Raw genomic sequence first — 19,997 nt, forward strand, 5'->3', positions numbered from 1 at the left:
ATCAACAGATACGTGGTTTTCGCGTTCGGTTATTCGGATCAGACTGGCAAATTTTACCATTGTGTGCTTTTGCACGTCTCAAACACGTGCAATTGATATCGGGTGGTATGAGGCGAGGCGGGTGAACGCCTTTTCCGCCCAGGTGTATAGTGTGCGAATGTTCCGGGAGAACAAAGTCTCTTAGAACTGCTCAGGCGGATACACCATAAGATGTCCGCCCGAGATGGCGTGCGTTCCTTGTGACAATCCCTCTCGGGTCGTTTGTCTTCGAACCAAGGAGCTCGGCCGTGTTGGTGAGTTGTTGTACGCTGTTCGGTTTCTGAGCGGGATGCGATACGCACTTTCAAACGTAGCCCCTACGACTCTGGACGATAACCACAAATACAGAGTTATACACAAATACAAATATCCGTCACTTATTCATTTGGACCCTCGGACGGTGGGTCACTACTCCAGCCAACTAACGAGTCGTATCCAGGGTACTGGTCAACCGTGGGCGACTTCAAACGCGCACCACTCCCAAATAAACTGAGATAAATAACCAATATCAATACCCTACCACACAATAGGCTTCCAGCCAAGTCCCAAGCGGCGCTATTCACTCCGCCCGAGATGTAATCGATAATATGAAATGCAGGGCCTCGCTCTGGGCGAGAATACGGCTGCAACTAGGAAATGAAATAGGCGGATCACCCTGAGACGCCTGTACGCCCCAGTCCCCTTACCTAACTTGGCGTACTTACTTCAGGGAGAGATCCAACCACGGTCGTACCTAGCCGCGGTGCCCGATCGTCCTGCGCTTCCTGCTCTTCCTGGCGGCTTGTGGGTCTTAGGGGAAAACAAACTCTGTTTATCTTTTACTCTGTGGCTATCTTCCTGCAACTTAGACATGCATTCTGCTTATCACTTGATTTCACTATACCGCGGTTGACGTCGACATCCCGGCCGAGCCAAAATCCAGTGTAGAGTCGTGGGTACAAATCACCTCCTTCAACGTTCCACGGAATCTTTGCCCATCCTTGGTCGGTCTGCCTGGTCGGTCGGAAACATCTTGACTTGAGTATACCTTAATCGTATCTCCCCGACTTAGACCCGACCAGAGTCGCAAATGAGTTAGCGACTGGGCCAGGGTCGCTGGTCGATATGCATCCTGGGCGAGTCTTCGCCGGGTCCGAGACCCTTGTACTTGTCCCGCAAACTACATTGTCCGGGCGCACCATTTCAGCCAATCAGCGTGCGCCCAGACGAAAACCCAATTTTCCATCGTGTCAGGTACATCCGAATTGTAAAGCGCGTGTGTTTGGAAGTGTGTGGGCTTTGATTTGATCCTGACTTTGTAATGATGGATGCAGACAAAGGGGTTATGAACGTGGATCGGCTGTGCGCAAACTTACGGACCATGTTACAATAGTGTGGATTAACCTGCATTGTTTTTTTCTCGCTGGCAAGCATTCTACACGCCTAGTGGCTACACCGCTAAGAATAACCCTTTGGAGCAATATCATAGAACAGTGAGGTTGCAGTGCCCTCCCCAGGAGTGAACCCCTAGCGAGCTACTCAAGAATTTGAATGGCGCTCGACTCGCTTTTCTCAACAGCGACGCCGAGTTCTCCACTGCGGGCACCGCATCGGATCGCTTGATGGCTATGCACCGGTTCGCACACCACCGAGGATGCCTCTCGGTGCACCGGATTCCGCCAGTTGGTATCGTTTCTGCTAATCTTTACTGAGTAAAACAGAAGCCGCTACGTCTAATAGCTGGGGAGAAAAAGTTGGTAGCAAACTCTTTCCGATATGATGTAAACGGAAAGCATGCCGTCCGGTGGCTAGATTGTAGTTACACGAAGCAAGTCTTGCTCATGCGCGTATAGCCCGAAGCACGCGCTTTGCTGTCATGTCGTTGTAGCTTGTATTCGCGTCGGTGCATCGGGTCCTGGTGTAAGCATGCATACCCGACAATTCGTGCGCCCTAACTACACGCACGATGATTCCTCTGTCGCATCTTTGGGTGCTTCACATGGCTCACCGTTGGACGACGACCTTGTGGATTCGGTGCAAAGGACCAGTCAAAATCCACCGACAAACAGATGAGAGCCAGCTACCCCGGTCTCTCTCAAATACCCGGCATCACCCCCAGCAGGCCAGACAGGGAGCATTGCCTCCACAGTCAGTTTTCCTTCGACCTTGCTTCTCGACGGCGAAGGTGAACTTTTGCCGGCACAGCGTACGGAACCCCCGCGCACAGAAGGCCGAGCGAATGTAACGGCGGGGTTATTGACACGATGGGATCGGAGATTATCTGGATTCCCTCCGAGCCCCACCTGTGATTGGGTAGTTCAATCTGGGAGAGGGTGACAGCGACACGTAGCATATGGGAGAAGCGGATCCCGGCCAGACTCGCGTTTGCAGTATACAAGGTTTTGTGACCCCGGCTACAGCCAAGTACCGAACGAGAAGCAAAGACTAAGGGAGCGTAGAAGTGCCTCCGACTAAAGGCCGCATGCTCTTGGTGCACTGTACAACGCAAAAGGAGCCTGACCGGATCAAGTGAAGACCCAGAAGTCGTGAAGCTGTCCAAGGCATCCCGGATGTGAAGCACAAGTGGAGTGTGATCCCAATTGAAGATAAATTTGAATCCCGGATGGAGATACCAAGAGACCATCTCAGATGTGAAGATCCACCATACAAATCCCTTGGTGTTTCCGACCGACCAAGCCAACCAGCCAAGATCTGTTCGGATTCCGTGGAACATTGAACTTCGCTTGCGTACCCAGTCATGATTATACTTGCTGGAAGTATACAACGAGGGAGTGCGGGAGATTGCGACGACAAGACCATAGTGAAGACAAGTCAAGATGGGGTGGATTCAAAGATCAACAGAAGATACAGAGAGAGAGAGGGACAACATATAACAGGTATACATAGTTCGTTTTGCCAAGGATCGCGCAAGTGAGTTGGAGCAGCCTACCGCACGTGCATCCCCGGAGGACCGACTAAGTCTACGTGTGAGGGTCCAGCAACTGTGACATCTGGGTCGAGCTCCCGCAACCAAGACCAGTCCAAGTTGGGGTGAGTACCGGCGACAACCTGAGGTTGATCCATCCCATTTCATTTCCTAATTGCGGTTGAGCTAATCCAAACCAGGAAGGCCCCGCAATTCATATTACTGATTACCTTTCACCCCGGTTGGAGTAGCCCCGGGCGGGAAGTATTGACTTAAGAACTATTGTGTGATAGGAGGTAATTGATTGTGCTAGTTTCTCTGCGTATTTTGGGGTGGTGCGCGTGAGCTAAAGCCGACCGGGATTGACCAGTGTCCTGGGGGCGGCTGTAGTTGACTGGAGTAGTGACCGGTCCTTTCACGGTCCAAAAGAATAAGGAAGGGCTACGTGCTTGTATATAACTCTGTATCTGTTTGTATTGTTAGATTATCTGAGGCTGTCAGAGGTAAGGTTACGTTCTGCCCTGCAAGCTACAGGTATCAAGACAACTCATCCATGGTTGAAGGCTCCTGGTTACGAAGCCAAACGAACACACAGGGATTGTTCACAAGGATACACGCCATCCCGGTTGGAGTGTGCATCTAGGTGTATTATCTTCGGCTAGGGTTTGTTCTGGGTGCACTCCCTTCGGGAGTCTACATCCAGGGCCCGCTAACTATGCACCTGGGTGGTTAGGCGTTCACCCGCCTCAGTGTAGCGTATGGTGTCCGAGAACAAGGAACCCCGAGAGAACGTAGCGGTGGCAGTGCTTCCATCCCAGTGAACGGAACTTCGGCAGGACCCAGCAACAGTACCGTCAGGTACCCAAGCCGTGCCTAATCGGCGCTCATCGCGAAACAGAAAGCCAATTAACCGTGCTATCGAGTCTCGACAACAATGCCACAAGCGCAGTAGACGTTAAGGCTAGATGGTAGGTATCATTTTTACCTTAGCTTATGTCGCCTTGTATTAATCACTTTTCTTAAGGTTTCGTTGCCTGCAGACTTTCACTTAAGAACCCTCCGCAATGCCTAAAAGTTTAGCGCTGCATGCGTTCGATGCGAAGGCGTACCCAAGCCGCTGCTGGGAGCCGTGTGAGAGAAGGTATCGCAAGCTGCGGTATCCATCCGCCAAAGACTTCAACACGGCGCCCAGCCATATTGCTAACTTGGCCTGCGCTTCAACGCTCTCCAGCTTCAATACGTACGTATCCTCCGTTATTCGGGTAAACGCGCTCAGCTACTCGGGCATATTCAGGTTCATCCCGTCGCTCGTGTACTCGCTGAAGGCGCGGATCCGTAGCGGTTTCCAGGCCCCGTTCGCCAACGTCTCACTCAACTTGGTATTATCGAGCATCCTGGTGGAGCGGCCCGTGATTATCGGCAGTAAGCAGCACCCCATGTGGGCCAACGGCGACTTCCAGGAGTAGATCGAAATGTTGACCAAGGCGTTCATCGATGCCATGATCCAGGATGGCGGCAACGGGTCCATCTTCATCTTCAGCCCCACCACCACCACCACCATCCCGACGTACAACCAGTTCAAGGCCTGCAATTAGAAGCTTTAACGCTGCTATTCCTCAGAAACCTGAGATTAGCATTTGAATCGAATGCAGATTTTTTGGAAAACATTCGGATCTATGCTTTGCTTTTGATCAGTTACGCAACCTTTTAGCCAATCATGTTTTTTTTCTGTGCCGGATTTTGTATTACACTCCTTAACTATGAACGAAGGTTGTCAGTCACGCCGGATTTTCGTCGTTCTTTGTATACAGATAGATTCCGTGGAGCTAAGCCTAACACATGAAGTATGGGTTTGCTTCAGTAGAAAAGCGATCCGTTGTAAGGGGGGTAACGAAATTATTATTTTTTATTTTTTGTCGTGTTAGTGCTTTCGTACGACCAGTTGCAATAAAGCCATAATTTCCGGTACTGATGTGGCCGCATACTTGCTGCCTTGACCGGAATGGACCCAACATACCAATTCGCGCATCTTTAGGATTTTCCAGGAATAATTGCCGAGCACATTTGACTGGAAAAAATGGTTGGATGCCGCTCACAACAAAATTCCCCGGCGCGGTGGAACGAACCCAATGTCGCGGGGTTAGGTCGCTCATTTCCGATTTTATTTCTTCGGCCGGCCTAAGCGCGCTGCCTGCCTACCGATGTTGTGGAGGTTTCCTGTCGCCGCGGGCAGCTGTCGGAAGAGGTGTCTACACTGGGCACGTGTGTCTGGAAAGTTGGAGGGCGGTGCCGCGGCAGTTTAAGGGGACTGGCGTGCGAAGTCTGTGTGACGGTACTATTGGTGCCCTAGTGTTGTGGCAACTATCGTCGATTGGCTATTGTCTACGGCGTAGTGTTATGAACGCTGAATGAAGAGAAAGTGCATCTGAATTATACTCTACATTAAAAACAACCGACCGTCGCGTCGTTATATTGCCTCGTTCTGGAACGACGACTACGTCATAGGTAGCATCACGACAGAATTGGGTGATGCTGTGCTGGCTGCGATCGAGGGGCTAACCTGCGAACTAATATTCCGTGAGGTTCATTCGGAGGACGGTGGCCTTCAAGCTGATATCATGAACTCATCAGCTAGAGAGCTTTGCCGCCAATGACAGCTGGCGACAAGAGATCGGCAATGCAGCACTTGCTGCTGTGTCGCTGTCAAACAGACAGGCCCAAGCTGTACATAAAAATATATCGATTGCGTTAATGGACGACACTTCTCTACATGTATACCTGGATCATTTTGGTGCTGAAGCGGAGATGCACGCCCGCCGCATGCTTCGCTTCCACCGCGGCGACATTGTACAGTATAGAGGCGACCTGGCTCACCAGAGGCATACCGAACTTCCGGTCGCATGGATGGAGTTGGTCGTGCAGCCAACACTACAAAGCGGTGGCGTTTCGAACACATCTATCAGAGCGGTGCACAGCTCCTACGTATTCGGCTGTCGATCTAAAAGAGCACAGGCGCGAATACTTACCCGGAAGCTACAACTGTACATGCTAGGTACCGCGCTTAACCATAGGAATATGACTATTGGTATGGTCCAATCTGCGTGATAATTGTGTCACTAAGCCATATTTGTCTGCTTGTATGTGAGCCCGGGTATTGCGGTCTGGCTGATAGCGGGAGGCATCGCCTTCAAAGTATCTCTAATGACTTCGGTAATGTAGCTTGCAATATTTGGTCGCTTCTTCTCTTTTTTGCGGTGGTTCAGCACCGTCGCCGTCCTCCTCTAACAGTTCCCCCAGTACAAGACAGCTTCCTCCTGGGAGTACGGCTTGTTTCCAGGTAAATCAGGGTTAGTGAAACTCGGTGCCAACGGGAAAAGGTACTCAGACGGGTAGTCGTAACAGATGAACAGCAAGCCAAATGCATGAAGCATGCACTGCTGCCGCCTATCTGAAGCCTTATAAATCGACACCCCCTGTACCACTAAAATCTTAATTCTAGCAATGTGAAGGAACAATTCACCAGAAGCTGTCATGGATAAATGCAGTTTCTTAGCGAAGCAGGTGTCAACAGCTCTACAAAAAGTATACCACATCATAGTGAGTAGGGCGGCGTCGTCAATAGGATTTAGCCCCGTAGCGACGTCTGCCGTAGCCACTAGGAACTCCACCAGCACACACAGCTCTTGAATAGTGCACTCAGGTGCGTCATTAGTTTGTACGTTGGCGCGCAAGTTGCGCTCTTCAATGTGACTTGCCATTTTCTCACGAAACTTGGTTCTTTGTAGTCATCTAGCGATATAGTGTAGCGCTCTTGGAGCATGTTCACCACTTATGATAAATAACCCAACGCTGTAGACTTGGTCAGCAAACCAGCAGCAGCACGGGCCTTGTCACTTTTCTTTGTCTATATGAAAATGGAAAAGGCTGTTAGAAGTGAGTACATGTTTTGCGTTGAAGGCTAGCTTCTTTGCTATGAGCTCTATGTATGTCGTCTATATCTACTTTCGAGAGCTCTATGGAGTTAAGGAACTCCGCGAACATTTTGTTCTGCGACCGCTTCTTGGCGGTTCGCGCGGGGGTATCGAGCCCTCGTGATGCCCTCCTCATGGTGACCCAGAAGAAGCTTAAGTGCTCCATGAAAACGAGAGCAAAGTCTATATTATCTATTCGCTCTGAGGCTATATCTGGTACATACTTAGCTATCAGATAAATGGCGCTCTATCCTTCTTTTTGTATATCGTATTATTGATAATATGCAGAACTACCGGAAAATTCCGGGCGTAAGATAGAATGTCTTTAACCTACCCCTAACAAGCTGTGATTGGCCAAATAGTGTATGCTTGCCTTCGCACATCTTGATGTTGCTGTAACAAGGCTGCTATCTCTTCGTGCCCGAGGAATGCGAATTTGCATTCGCATATAGTATCTAATCATCCAGGTGGAGTTAGAAACATCTGAAAATACCATTGAAAAGCGAAGAAAGAGACAAATTCAGCGACGAAAAGAACGTAGAAAAAGAGCTAATATTGGCTCCAAGACATCAAACAACAGGATATGGTAATCTGAAAAAATACATTTTTTCGTGTGCAACGAAAAGGTGCAATGGACGGTTGACATCTATTTCATTGGCGAATATTATATATACGTGATAAAAAGACGGGGAGGTCATCTCTTCCAAAAGTGCATGTTTTGCACACATATTCCGTGGATTTTCATACGCTATTTTAGACTTGAATTTTGTATGTAAAAACATGCCCTAACCAACCGGGCACGAAGAGATAACAGGGTATGGGCAGGGGTCGTCTAATGGGGTATTTTGTGTAGAAAAAGACGAAACCCCCTTTTAAGGTTCCCAGCAGTGCCCAATTCCAAGGAAGCAAAACACACCGCATTGGAGGCCACCAAATCGTTGGAGGGCTGTTTCGACTGCAGGAGAACTAAGAAGCGCCCGCTGTGAAACATAATGACTACCATCGGAACCTTGTATACGCTTGTGTTACTATGTGGCGTTTGCCCATGGCACACGGGCACTATTAAGTGGCGTCTGCTCTCGATAGATATGCATGCGGCAACACGGATTGTTGTCGAAAGAAGCTTGTTCACGTAGGAAACGAGGTTATGATGATATCAATGGCTGCAACCGCCTCTCGGTTGTGCCAACCCGTCCCCGGGCTTCAAGATTCCTTCATATGCTGCAGATTCCTTCGTATGTTCCCCGTTTAGTGTCCAACCATTTTAATTCGAACAAAGCGACCTGCTTCTCCCAGTTTTCGTTTTACCAAGAACTGCCAAACACAACCATCAATGGCGCCAACCGCCAACGGCCGCCGAAAAGGCCGAGCAAAAGGCCGCTACAAACCGGCAGCGTCATCGGCTACAGCAAAATCCTCCAGTCATGCAAAAGTGCAACGCGTCCAGCGTTCTATTTACGACATGTTGACTTCGCCTTGCCCCAAGACTAAAACGCTCCGGCAAAAGTGGCTCCCGAAATATGAAAAAGAGCTAGGAGTGCGGCCATTCAGCTGTAGTGGAACCGAAGTCATCGAAGCACTCTGCAAGTTCTGCGAGTCGTTTGGGAGAGAAGATGAGGAGGACAAAGCGCAGCCTAGAGCGGGTTTTGTGGCGACCCTGGGCCAGAAAAAACAACGAAAGAAGCCTAGCGGCTGGAAAATGTTCAAGACATTCCGACGCGACCATATAACGAAGCATTTGGAGAGTCAACACGCTGCCCAATGGAAGCTTTACCAGTCGATCGACGATGAGGAGCAACGCAACAGTTTCTTCCACCAGACCGTGATCGACCGTTTCCTCCCTTCCCAGCCAGACTTCTCTTTTTCCGTCCCTTGCGGAATCGCAAGTCTCATTCGCCGACTGTTTTGCAATCGCGCTGATGAGCCACACGGCTTGGTAACCGTGGATGATGATATCGGGGAGGTGGATCTGTCCAATGATTATCTGGAGACTGAAGCTGAGGAGGCTGTCCTTGTCATCCGCGATCGCGACCAGTTCGAGACTGTTCTCCATTGTGTCAACATGGGAATTAGTTTTCGTAAAATCGCAAAGACGTTTCGCACTTTTGGTAGAGTTATCGGCAACATGAGGCTCGGTGCTCCAGACCCGAAATTGGTGGGCAGATACGTCCGCTGTGTGGTCGCACTCAATCTTGCAGCGCTGAAGCTGCTTCTCAACAAGGCATGGGGTTTTGCGCTCATGGTGGATGGAGCGACACACAAGAAGGAAGGCTACCTTGACATGCGTGTTTCCTTCGGGCTGAACGGGGCTGTACACAACTTCCACTACTTAGCAATTCCAATGGGTCATGACGCTCATACAGGAGAGAACTACGCCGAACTAGTGCTCGATGTACTGGAGGATGTTGGCGGGAGGGGGCTGCTTCGACGACTTGTTGGAATTTCAACCGACGGAGAAGCTGTCATGCTTGGACGCCACCAAGGTTTTGCGACTCGTGTTCGGGCAGCGGAACACTTTGGAAACTCGTCCGTCGTCGTGAACTGGTGTGGAAGTCATCAGTTCAATCTGGCCGTCGACGCATTTCTAAGAGTACTCGACGAGCATGTCAACTTCCGGAGCCGCCTGGGAGCTGAGATCTCTTTCACAAGGAGACACGAGAGAGTGCGTCTATCCGTGGGTTTGTGTCCGACGTATGCATCTACGCGGTGGGAATCAATCCACGATACGTGTCACGTTTTAGTGAAACATTACGCTCAGCTCGTACGCCTGCAAGACGAGAAAAGTTACGCCCAGTCGAGCAGCGCTTGGTGGCTGTGTCTCTTTGTCGTATCCGAGCAGTCGGAGCAGATACGTGCGTGCTTCCGCAAGTTGTAGTTTAAGACGGTCACGATGAAAGGGCAGTACAAGGCGTTAAGCGCATTCGTGCGCTTCTTGCAACTGAAATTTGAGAGTGAATCTGACGATCGAGTGCCAAGAGTCGATTACAAGAAGGTTGCCACTCATCTGAAGTGGTGCTCGTTCCCGTCAAAGCGACTTTTTGAAAGCTTGTAGTCTGGTGAGCAGTATGCTGACGGTGAGGGGCTGCCCTACGGAGATGATGAATCGGAGTCTGGCGAAGGGCAGCGTGGATCGGATGAGCACGACAATGTAGACGAAGAAGGTGGTGGGGACGAGGATGGCGATGCCGAGCCTAATGGGCTTGATGAAGATCTACACGTGTGCACTCGGTCAAGCTGTCGCTGCTGCAATTGTTGTGCTGATTGAGAGAACCTCCCGCATCAAACTGGACATCAGCAGGGACACTCGCGAGGAGCCTCCGACCTACCCAATCGATATGGTGACCTGCAGCGACACTAAGTTCAATGCTCTTCTGGAGTCCCATGAGAGCAAGCTAAACGAACATTTTGGCGAGGCAACGACGCAAGAGATCTGGGCTCAGCGAAAGAAGCTAATCCACATCTACAAGACGAAAACAGACGTCCGCAGAAGCATTGACGATGCTTCGGACGAACCATTTGGAGACGCGTGGGGGAAGGTTCTCGTCCTCGACAGATTCAATGTCTTGAACGCATTTGCTGATGGGCTAGCCAGCATTTCGCCAGGGACCCATACCGTTGAAGGAGACTTCAGCACGCTAAAGAGAACAAAGGGGCCACACCGTCCAACGCTCAGCAATTACGCCATTGAAGGGGAGTTGCAGGCAAGGCAGTATTTCGATCTCATCGATCTGGCGAACTCTGTTGATCAGAACGAGGATGATGCGGTGATTGCATAGGCAATTTCGTACGTCAGCGCCACGTACATCGTCCACTTAGGCCGCGTATGGTTGGCATGCATATTACATGGTCAAGCGAATACCCCTTTGTAGGTTTTCAGTGATTTCAATACATTCCTGTTGATTCTGCCCATTTAAAGCTCTCTCAGACTACCCATTTTACTTGAAAGGGGTACGGTTCTCAAAATGCCCAATTAGCCGACCCCTGGGTATGGGCCTCCGTACAAAATAGACTTATCATACAGTAATTACGATTTTCAGTTACCAGAAAAGCCAAATGATTTTTTTGTTTTGTGGGCGCCTACTGTCTTTTTTTGTTGTTGTATTGTTCTCGGACTCACTTTTGGTGCTTTTGTTAACCCCAGTCGGGCACTTTGCTAGGACAAACCGAAAAAATGCTAGACAAATCCGAAATTCACGGAAGTAAAGTATAGTGTACTTAAGTACCATAATCCGTCCGTCTAGGACAAAATTTGTGGTACATTTTACTGAAATCAAGTAAATACCGATTTTGTCCTCCCGTTTGTCCTAGCAAGAGGGGCGACTGGGGTTAGGGGGGTTGCTCCTACGTATAAAGAAGAGCTTGCAAATTATCCTCGCTTCGGTAACAGACGTGAATGCTAGCTCAGTGGTTCTGGTCCTGATGTCATTTTTCATTGCGACGATCTTTCCTTTTTCATCTACAGTACCCATTTTTACTAGTGGTACACTGTACCTCACCCTATTGTTGTGAATCCAAAAGTACCTTCTATTTCTAATGCAATTAAAAGTCAAGGTATTGCAGGTCATCGTCTACCACAGATCACTTCGCACCTACATCTATCCAAACACTACCTACGCTTCGACAGCCATTCATCGCAATAGCCGCGTCTTAACACCACTTGTGGGGAGATAAGTCCGGAGCATGTGTATCCGCTACGTTCCGCCATACTGAAATGAAGCTGCAGCCACTCGGCCAAGGCCTTGCACCGAGCCCTTGCAGTGCAGGGCCATCATCACGCCGGTCATTCGTCGATCGAAGCCCGACGCCGCATACCGGTACCGCACCGCCTTGGGATTGCATTCAGGCGCTCTCTATTCCTGTCGAATCGCGGGCTAAAATGAGCTCCACGGCCTTACTAACGGCGTCAACGTCCCCGCCGCCGTCGCGCGAACCGGAATACGCTGCGCTGGACTCGCTCGAGACTCCGCTGTCCCATGCCATCGACATGGGCGTCAAAATCTCGGCCTCCGAGGCGGAGGCGGCTGCGGCCGGCGCCTACGTGACGGCCTCGTCGTCCTGCGGGGCGTCCACCGCCCGCATCAAGCAGAACCCCTTCACGTACACGACGCCCGTGGACACGTACGAGAAGTGCAAGATGACGGTGCTGTGCCTCCTGGGCGTGCCGTTGCTGCGCGTCGTGCTGCTGCTCTGCGTGGGCATTCTACTCACCATCGTGAGCCACTTGGCGCTCATCGGGTACAAGCCGCTGGACGCGCACACGGGAGCGAGGCCGCCGCTGCCGCATTGGCGGCGCGTGGTGGGCGCCCCCGTGTCCATTCTACTGCGCGCGCTCATGTTTCTCGTCGGGTACTACTGGATCCCCGTCAAGTACCCGCCCAACTTCGACCGGCGCACCATGCCGCGCGTGATCGTGAGCAACCACTTGACGTTCTTCGACGGCCTCTACATCTTCACGCTGCTGTCGCCCAGCATCGCCATGAAGACGGACGTGGCCAACCTGCCGCTCATCAGCCGCATCGTGCAGATGATTCAGCCCATTCTCATCGACCGCGGCACGGCGGACGGACGCAAGCGCGCCATGAACGACATCACGTCGCACGTGGCCGACCCGAGCAAGCCGCCGCTGCTGGTCTTCCCGGAGGGCACGACGTCGAACCAGCAGGCGCTGACCAAGTTCAAGGTTGGGTCCTTCGTGTCGGGCGTCCCGTGCCAGCCGGTGGTGCTGCGGTATCCGTACAAGCACTTCGACATGAGCTGGCCGCCCGGAGTGTCCGGACTCTACTTGGCGCTGCGCGTGCTGTGTCAAGTGTACAACCGAATGGAGGTGGAGATTCTACCGGCGTACTACCCGTCGCAGCGCGAGCAGAACGACCCGCAGCTGTACGCGAACAACGTCCGCGATGTGATGGCGCAGGCGCTGGGAATACCCACGACGAACCATGCGTTCGAGGACGTGGCGATGCTGATGCGCGTCGGAGACTACGCCACCAAGCACGTCGTGCCGCTCACTGACGTAGGCGAGGTCATCTCTCTCACGGCATTGAAGCGTAACGATGTGGACCTCCTGGTCGAGTACTTCCGCGAGCACGACCTGGACAAGGACGGCCAACTGTCCATGGAGGAGCTGCGCAAGCTCTTCCCGGCCGACGACCCGGTGGTCGTCGACCAGCTCTTTGACCTCGTGGACGTGGACGACAGCGGCCTCATTGACTTCCGCGAGCTGTGTTTGGCCCTGCGCGCATTGAACCCGCAGAGCGTCAACGAAGGAGCCGACGCGCTGGCCAAGTTCGCCTTCCGCCTCTACGACCTCGACAACAACGGACTCATCGACGCCGCCGAGCTGGAGCAGATGCTGCACTTCCAGCGCGACTTCTACGGCGTGCCCGAGACCAGCGTCGCTGCGGTGCTGCGTCAGGCGTCACACGCTCAGGCGGAGAACGGCGGCGTTGGCATCACCTTCAAGCGGTTTGAGCAGCTGGTGGAGCAAAACCCCGAACTGTTAGGATACGTGCGCAACAAGCTCGAAGTGCTGCGTGGGTCCTTGCGCGAGAGCAGCAGCCAGGAGATTCTACCTCGTCCGTAGAGAGCCCCATGGCAGTAGCTCTCTCTCGCCAAATGTAAACTAAATGTACAGCTAGCTGTCCTCCGGGGTAGAGCAACAACCCCGTCGACTTCAAAATGCCCGATCGTCGTCTGCATAGGTGTGAGGCTTCCATGAACGGCCGGCCGCTGCGACCAAGGGTCACTCACTCGTTGCTGCTGCATATCTTGGCAGTCTGCGTCTTGATAGGAATCCGATACTCCCGAGATGGATCACGCGGGTCTCTACTCGATCCGGCGCAGCGAAGACCGCGACCAGAGCGGGGTGCTCGAGCTGGACTCGCCCAGTAAAGATGCTCGCAGGTCGTACTTCGGTCGAGCGCTGCTCGGAGCCGTCATTGAGACGTCGTTCCTGGCACTGACCGCTACAGATCCGACGAGGCCGGAGCGGGTTCTGGGCTTCGCAGCCTTCGACAACTCGCCGTCGGGTGAGCTGAACGACGTCTCCTGCTATCCAGCGTTCCTCGAGAACAAGTTTGAGCTCCCACCGGCCTCAGCGTTCCTGTTCCTGACGTACTTCGCCCAGCGACAAGCAACTGCAGGCGTCGCCAGTCGCCCGCCGGTGCTCCGACACCTGCTGCACACGGTGTTCGCCACTCTGGTGAACAAGCGCTGCGTGCTGCTGGTGCTACCGGACGACGTGACTATCGGCGAGACCGAGCCGGCGTTGGCCAAGTTTTTCGAGCGGGTGCCGACTCGCTCGACGCCTCTGGAGGCGCCCAAGGGGTCGTTAGCTGTGATGCTGGAGTGGAAGCGACTCGAGCAGCAGTTCGCCAAGAACGCCAAGACCTTCGGCCAGTTCGCAGTCTACCAAGCCAAAGTCGACGCCTTCTACCCCTCTGTGCACGTGCGTCGGGCGAGAGTGGAGGATCACGACGACTTGGATCCGATCTTGACCGCTCAAGCTGAGGCGGTGTCCTCGGCCTTCGGTGAATACTTCCTCGCCGAGCTCATTCATGACCAAGACGAGCACAACGTCTGTCTAATTGCTGAAGCTGCCACTACTGCTAATGGAGCGGTAAATGGCAGCGCTAACGCTGCAGGACAAGGGCGAGCTATAGGGCTGCTCGCAATCTCCGACCAACTGGACGTTTCCTCGTTGCAAGACAACTTCGCTCTGGGGCCGCTCAATGACCTAGCCAAGAGCAACGCCACCGCACCGCGAGCTAGTAAGATCACTCCGCCCAGACTCGTGATCGCTGGACCACCCGCTGGAGGCAAAGGCACTCAGTGTGAGCTGCTAGTCGAGGCGTTCAACGTGCTGCATCTGTCAACGGGCGACTTACTACGAGCGGCTGTAGCTTGTGGGTCCCAATTAGGTCTACAAGTTCAGCACTTCATGGACTCCGGGCAGCTTGTCCCGGACGAATTGATCGTCGACGTGGTGCTCGAGCGGCTGGGACAACCGGACTGTGAAGCTCGAGGCTGGCTGTTGGACGGATTCCCACGTACAGCGACTCAGGCTGAGGCGTTACTAGCCGCTGGCTTCTGCCCTGACGCCGTCATCGCGCTTGAGGTTCCTGATGACGAAGTTGTTCGACGCATTGCGGGACGTCGAGTGGACTCGGAAACAGGCAAGACCTATCACCTGGAATTCAACCCTCCGCCGCAGGACGAAGACGTGCTCGCTCGCCTTGTGCAGCGTAGCGATGACACGGAAGCTACAATTCGCCACCGCCTCGCTACGTTTCACCAGCATTTAGGCTCTGTTCTCTCCACCTTCAGCATTGCCCCAAGTCCTGGTGCAGTAGCATCGAAGGTGGTGTCAGTGAACGGGCTCCAGTCGAAGCACGCAGTGGCGCAGCACATTATCGAGCAAACCCGCGCAGTCAAGACAGCGCAGAAGGTACGTTTACTGATAAATCGCGGTGAACTTGCCCCGCCAAACCTGGTGATCTCGGGTCCACCCGCAGGCGGCAAAGGCACTCAATGCGAGCAACTTGTAGCTCTGCTGGGTGTCGTCCATCTCTCGACGGGTGATATCTTGCGCCAAGCTATCCGCGACAAGTCTCCGCTGGGTATGCAAGCTCAAAGTTTCATGGACGGCGGCCAGCTCGTGCCGGACGAGCTGATTGTCGACGTGGTGCTAGATCGGATCACCCAACCGGACTGCGAAAGCCGAGGATGGCTACTCGATGGGTTCCCACGCACCTCGACGCAGGCTGATGCTTTATTGGCAGCGCGTGGTGGCAAAGCTGCTCCTGACTGTGTACTAGTACTGGACGTTCCTGACGAAGAAGTCATCCGCCGCATTGCAGGACGTCGCGTCGACCCAGAAACTGGCAAAACGTATCACGTTGAGTTCAATCCGCCGCCTCCAGAAGTGCAGGCGCGCGTTATCCAGCGCAGTGATGACACCGAAGAAACGCTACGAACGCGGCTGCAAGAATTTCACGCGCACAGCGACGGCGTGCTGGCTGCTTTTGAGGCTTATCGAGGCGAGAACGGCGCTACTGTGCAGATTGTTCGTGCTGACGGCCTGCAGCCAGCAACTTTGATCGCCCAGGCGTTTATCGCTCCGACCTTCCAGCGTGGTGCTGAGGTGGAAGCTCGCGTCCTGCAGCGCACTGGCGCTGAGAGCCTCTCGAAGCTGACAAGAGCTGAAGCGCACTCGAACTGCTTCGCCATCACGCTGTTCTGCGTGGGTGACGATGCGTTCGAGCGCTCGGCGTCTGCGGATCTCCTCGTGGCTGCGTTCGCGACGTTCCCGAACCGCGACTACTGCCTGCTCACGTTGCCTACGCACGCACGGGAACCTCCGTGCCTCGCGTTCTTCTCGCGGATAACAGCTCAGCCTGCAAGTGCCTTCACGCACGCGCTCTATGTGCTGCATCGAGACGCCATCTCCTTCTTCTGTCCCCGCACAAGTGACGGTCGTAGCGTGCTCCGCCCCGTTCAGCTTGAGATTCAGCGCTTTCTACCGAGCGGCGGCAGTCCCAAAGAGGATGAAGCGGAGTTGGCCCCATTGACGGCAGGGCTCGATCGACCTACTCGCCAGTCGCTGGATCAAGAGCTTGCTCTGGCGAACGAAGAAGCAGAAATCGACTTGGAAGACTCCCCACGACGTGCAGTCTTCCTTGTACGTGCAAACGGCCACGTCGTCGGACTAGCAGCGCTTGCTCGTCAACCTGAGGTAGCGAGCTTGTTGCCGCACCACTTCGACATCGACCGCGTGGCGCGCATGGAGTTCCACCGCGCGAAGGATTTGGCTTTCGTTCGTCACCTGGTCCTCAACCCGATCTTTGCGTCTTGCTCGCGCTACGTGCTGCTCGAGTTGATGCGTCATTTCCGCAAGACGTGCCTTATCTACCAGGTACCGACGGGGCTTGGATCGAAGACGACAAATCTACCAGCTCAAATATCGTTTAGTGCTGCACTCGAGGAGTTTGTGCTTGCTCCTCCTCGACGAGGTGTCCACACTAGCGCGGCCAAAACGCTGCGATCTGCTACTCGAGATACTGCACCAGACGAAGAAGTCGGCGACGACGTGAAGGACGAACGAGAGCGGATACGACGAGCTTCAGTTTGCGCTGCGTTCGCGCTGTTCGTGCTGCCGAAACGACTGCTGTCCGAGCCGAAGATGACCATCAACCAGCGTGTGGTGCTTGTGGGGGCCTCGGACGCGGCGCTGAGTTGCTTGGCTCGACTTCTGGCGACTCCGTACTTGCACTTCTCCAACCTCACGCTCATTTCTCCGCATGGTCTGACTGTGGCGCCCATGGATGAAGGTGAAGACGACACAATGACGCCTCGAGCCTCGGACTTTGCTCGCAAAAGCTCCTTCACAGCTGTGGAGCTTGAACAGTATAGCCTGCGAACTCACGTGCGTGTTGTCGAGAGCCGAATGGTGCGTGTAGACCGTGAGACTCGAGCTGTGGTTCTTCAGGACGGATCGTGTATTCCGTACGACTACTTAGCGCTCACCACGGGTCTACAGGATGGTACATGCACAGCGCTTGGACGCCTGCCTCGATTCGTGGATGAAGACTTGGTGGCAGCTGGAGGCAACGTGACAAGTGCGACGTACTACCCACCTGTCATTCCGAAGCAAATGATGGCCTTGGGCGACTTACCGACAGCTCAAAAACTTCACGCAGCGCTGCAGAAGACATTCACTGACGATCAGGAACAGCCTGGGAGCAATATTCTGGTCTACGGCAGGTCGTTGCTTGTGTTGCAAGTGATCCAGGCGCTGCTTGTTCGCGGAGTTCACGCAAGTCGCATCCACCATATCTCACCAGCTCGAGACAACGGAGGCGGCGTCTTCGAAGATACAGTCGTCCGCTCCGAGATGGAGAAGCAGTATGCCATGAACGGGATCTCGCTTCATGCCGCCACCAAGATCATTGGTATCGAGACAGCCCCTGGCAATGTCGATGTACTGGAAGGTGTCCGAACCCTGTCAACTCTCGAAGACGTCAAAGGATCTCACCACCCTGCGTTGCGCAGCGATGAAAACGATGCCAACGTGGTCGAAGGAGAGCTGGTACCTTGCGCGTGGCTGCTCTGCTGCCAGCATAACGACGCCGACGCCGACATTTTCCGTGCCGTGAACGAAAGCGGGCTGGTGTACGACGGACGCCTCGTTGTGGACGGCCACATGCGCACGACGGACGCGCACGTTCTGGGGGCGGGCTCCTTGTGCCGCTTCTCGAGGCGCTTTATCGCTGCCAAACTGCACGAGAACTACAGCAGCCGCGAAGGTGGTGAGCTGCTCGCTCGCTCGCTACTGCAGCTCCTCGACCCGTTGGCAGTCTACGAGGCTCCTTCCGAAGTCCACCCGTTGCCTGCCCACCACGCGCAACCAACAACAAAGACCCCAATGGTTCCGCCGCCAGAAATGGAGCTCCCCGTCGTCCGCTGCGCTGTGGTCTTGGGCGGCAAGCACTACGTGCAGATCAGCGCCCCGGCGCTCACCAACACGCTGGCGCTTCAAGCCTTGTCCACCAACACGGCGTCACGCGGGGGCAAGGAGGTGAGTCTCATCGGCAGCGAAACGTTCGAGATGGAGATGGCGTCGCACCACTCGCGTCCTGCCACGGGGGCGTCCTCGTCCAGCCGACCGACGCGCTACACGTGCCTGCTCTTCGACGACGTGGGGGTGCTGAATCGGCTCGAATACTTGGGCGACGGCGCCGTGCCCGTGCGAGACCTGCAGAACCTCGTGGGGCTGCACGAGGCGTATCTGAACAGCGCGCTGGCCTCCTACGCAGCAGGCAAGGTGCAGGACTGGGTGGCGTTCTTCGCACACCCGTGGGCGAGCGCCCTGTACCACGACCGCTTCCCGGCGTTCCGGGCCAAGCTTCGGACGTTGTTGGCCAAGGACGACGGCGTGCGCGCCATTGCGGACGACGCGGCGGCGTTCATGAGGGAGACGGGGGACACCAAGGGGGCGATGGCATTGGCGCAGGAGCGCGTCGGTCGAGGGGGCAGCGCGCTCGAGCCGTCCACAAGGCGGTTGGTGGAGAGCCAAGTGCTCGAGTTCCTGGGCAGCAACCGAGACGTGCTCAACATGTTCCTGCTGCCGAAAGGAGGAGGAGGCGGCGGTGCGCGACCTGGCAGCAAGTGAGACGGAGGGCTGCATGTTGTACTTGTGTTAATACTTGTAGTTGCATCGGAGACGTTCGTGTTGAAGCGAGCGAACGCCCGAAGGACGTTTTGCTTTAGTGTCCAGAACGTGCGGACAACTTACTGAAAGATCAAGTTGTAGGTGGGTACAATGCTCCCCACAATGCAACGACAACGAATATCGAATCGAAGCCGTCGTTTTTGGCACATACGGTACATGTACACTTGCTTGCTCGCTTGCAGTTGTTTGTTACGTGTCTTACCAGTTGGCGGCGCTTTGTGTTGAGCAGCGGCGCGACTACGAATTGATACGTTGAACGACCGCGTTTGAATTGCGCGCGCTCCACTTGAACCCCTTTAAATGAGCCAAAGTGTACCCCTCGACATAAAGGATCTGGACGCTTTCCCTTCTGGGGAGCGGAGCTCGGATCCCTGCGCCACACGCTCCGAGGGTACCAGGGCTCGCTGATCTCGCACGTGAGGAAGCCGGAAGCTTCTGGGATCCACCAACAGCTCCGCGAGCCGTAATACCCACGACAGACGACAGCGCGCTTGACCAGGAAAAACACGCAACCCCAAGCCAACAAAACGACGCAATAATGATTTGGCCTACATAACACGCCCTTATGAGTTATAAACAAGTTATATGACTTTCACGAGGACTACTCGTCAGGCTCTCTTCACCTCAGCACAACCATTTACCGGCTCAAGATGGCGCCTATCATGCTTCCACATCAGCTAAATGCTTGTCAAACATGCCAGCACCCAGCTAACTAGAGCGATCTACCTCGCAGCTCACAACTACCGAGCCAATTCACACCATCTACCAACCTCACACACTCCATACCCAAGACCCTCTCAAAACTCAGATCCTATGTTTTATTCTTGCACAAAGGTGCTGCAACGATGGTACA

General features: G+C 54.0%; 4 protein-coding genes across 4 annotated transcripts; all 4 read left to right on the forward strand.

Moving 5' to 3' along the window:
• Positions 1 to 4,008: 4,008 nt before the first annotated feature.
• Positions 4,009 to 4,410, forward strand: PHYSODRAFT_304146 (hypothetical protein; the record flags this gene model as incomplete). The annotated part of the gene is made up of 1 exon (XM_009534574.1): positions 4,009 to 4,410. One exon carries the CDS (start codon positions 4,009 to 4,011, stop codon positions 4,408 to 4,410), a length of 402 nt encoding a protein of 133 aa, XP_009532869.1.
• Positions 4,411 to 8,413: 4,003 nt separating this feature from the next.
• PHYSODRAFT_446266 (hypothetical protein) lies at positions 8,414 to 10,445 on the forward strand (the record flags this gene model as incomplete). Its single annotated transcript, XM_009534575.1, has 2 exons — positions 8,414 to 8,616; positions 10,265 to 10,445. Coding segments are annotated over 2 exons (384 nt in total), but the record flags the coding sequence as incomplete, so codon positions are not given.
• A 1,346-nt stretch (positions 10,446 to 11,791) lies between these two features.
• On the forward strand, positions 11,792 to 13,498 carry PHYSODRAFT_248962 (hypothetical protein; the record flags this gene model as incomplete). Its single annotated transcript, XM_009534576.1, has 1 exon — positions 11,792 to 13,498. One exon carries the CDS (start codon positions 11,792 to 11,794, stop codon positions 13,496 to 13,498), a length of 1,707 nt encoding a protein of 568 aa, XP_009532871.1.
• Positions 13,499 to 13,723: 225 nt separating this feature from the next.
• On the forward strand, positions 13,724 to 19,084 carry PHYSODRAFT_517977 (hypothetical protein; the record flags this gene model as incomplete). Its single annotated transcript, XM_009534577.1, has 3 exons — positions 13,724 to 16,925; positions 16,989 to 17,905; positions 17,999 to 19,084. 3 exons carry the CDS (start codon positions 13,724 to 13,726, stop codon positions 19,082 to 19,084), a joined length of 5,205 nt encoding a protein of 1,734 aa, XP_009532872.1.
• Between the last annotated feature and the right edge of the window lie 913 nt (positions 19,085 to 19,997).

This window comes from Phytophthora sojae, assembly GCF_000149755.1.
Source record: "Phytophthora sojae unplaced genomic scaffold PHYSOscaffold_7, whole genome shotgun sequence".
Lineage (NCBI taxonomy): Eukaryota > Oomycota > Peronosporomycetes > Peronosporales > Peronosporaceae > Phytophthora > Phytophthora sojae.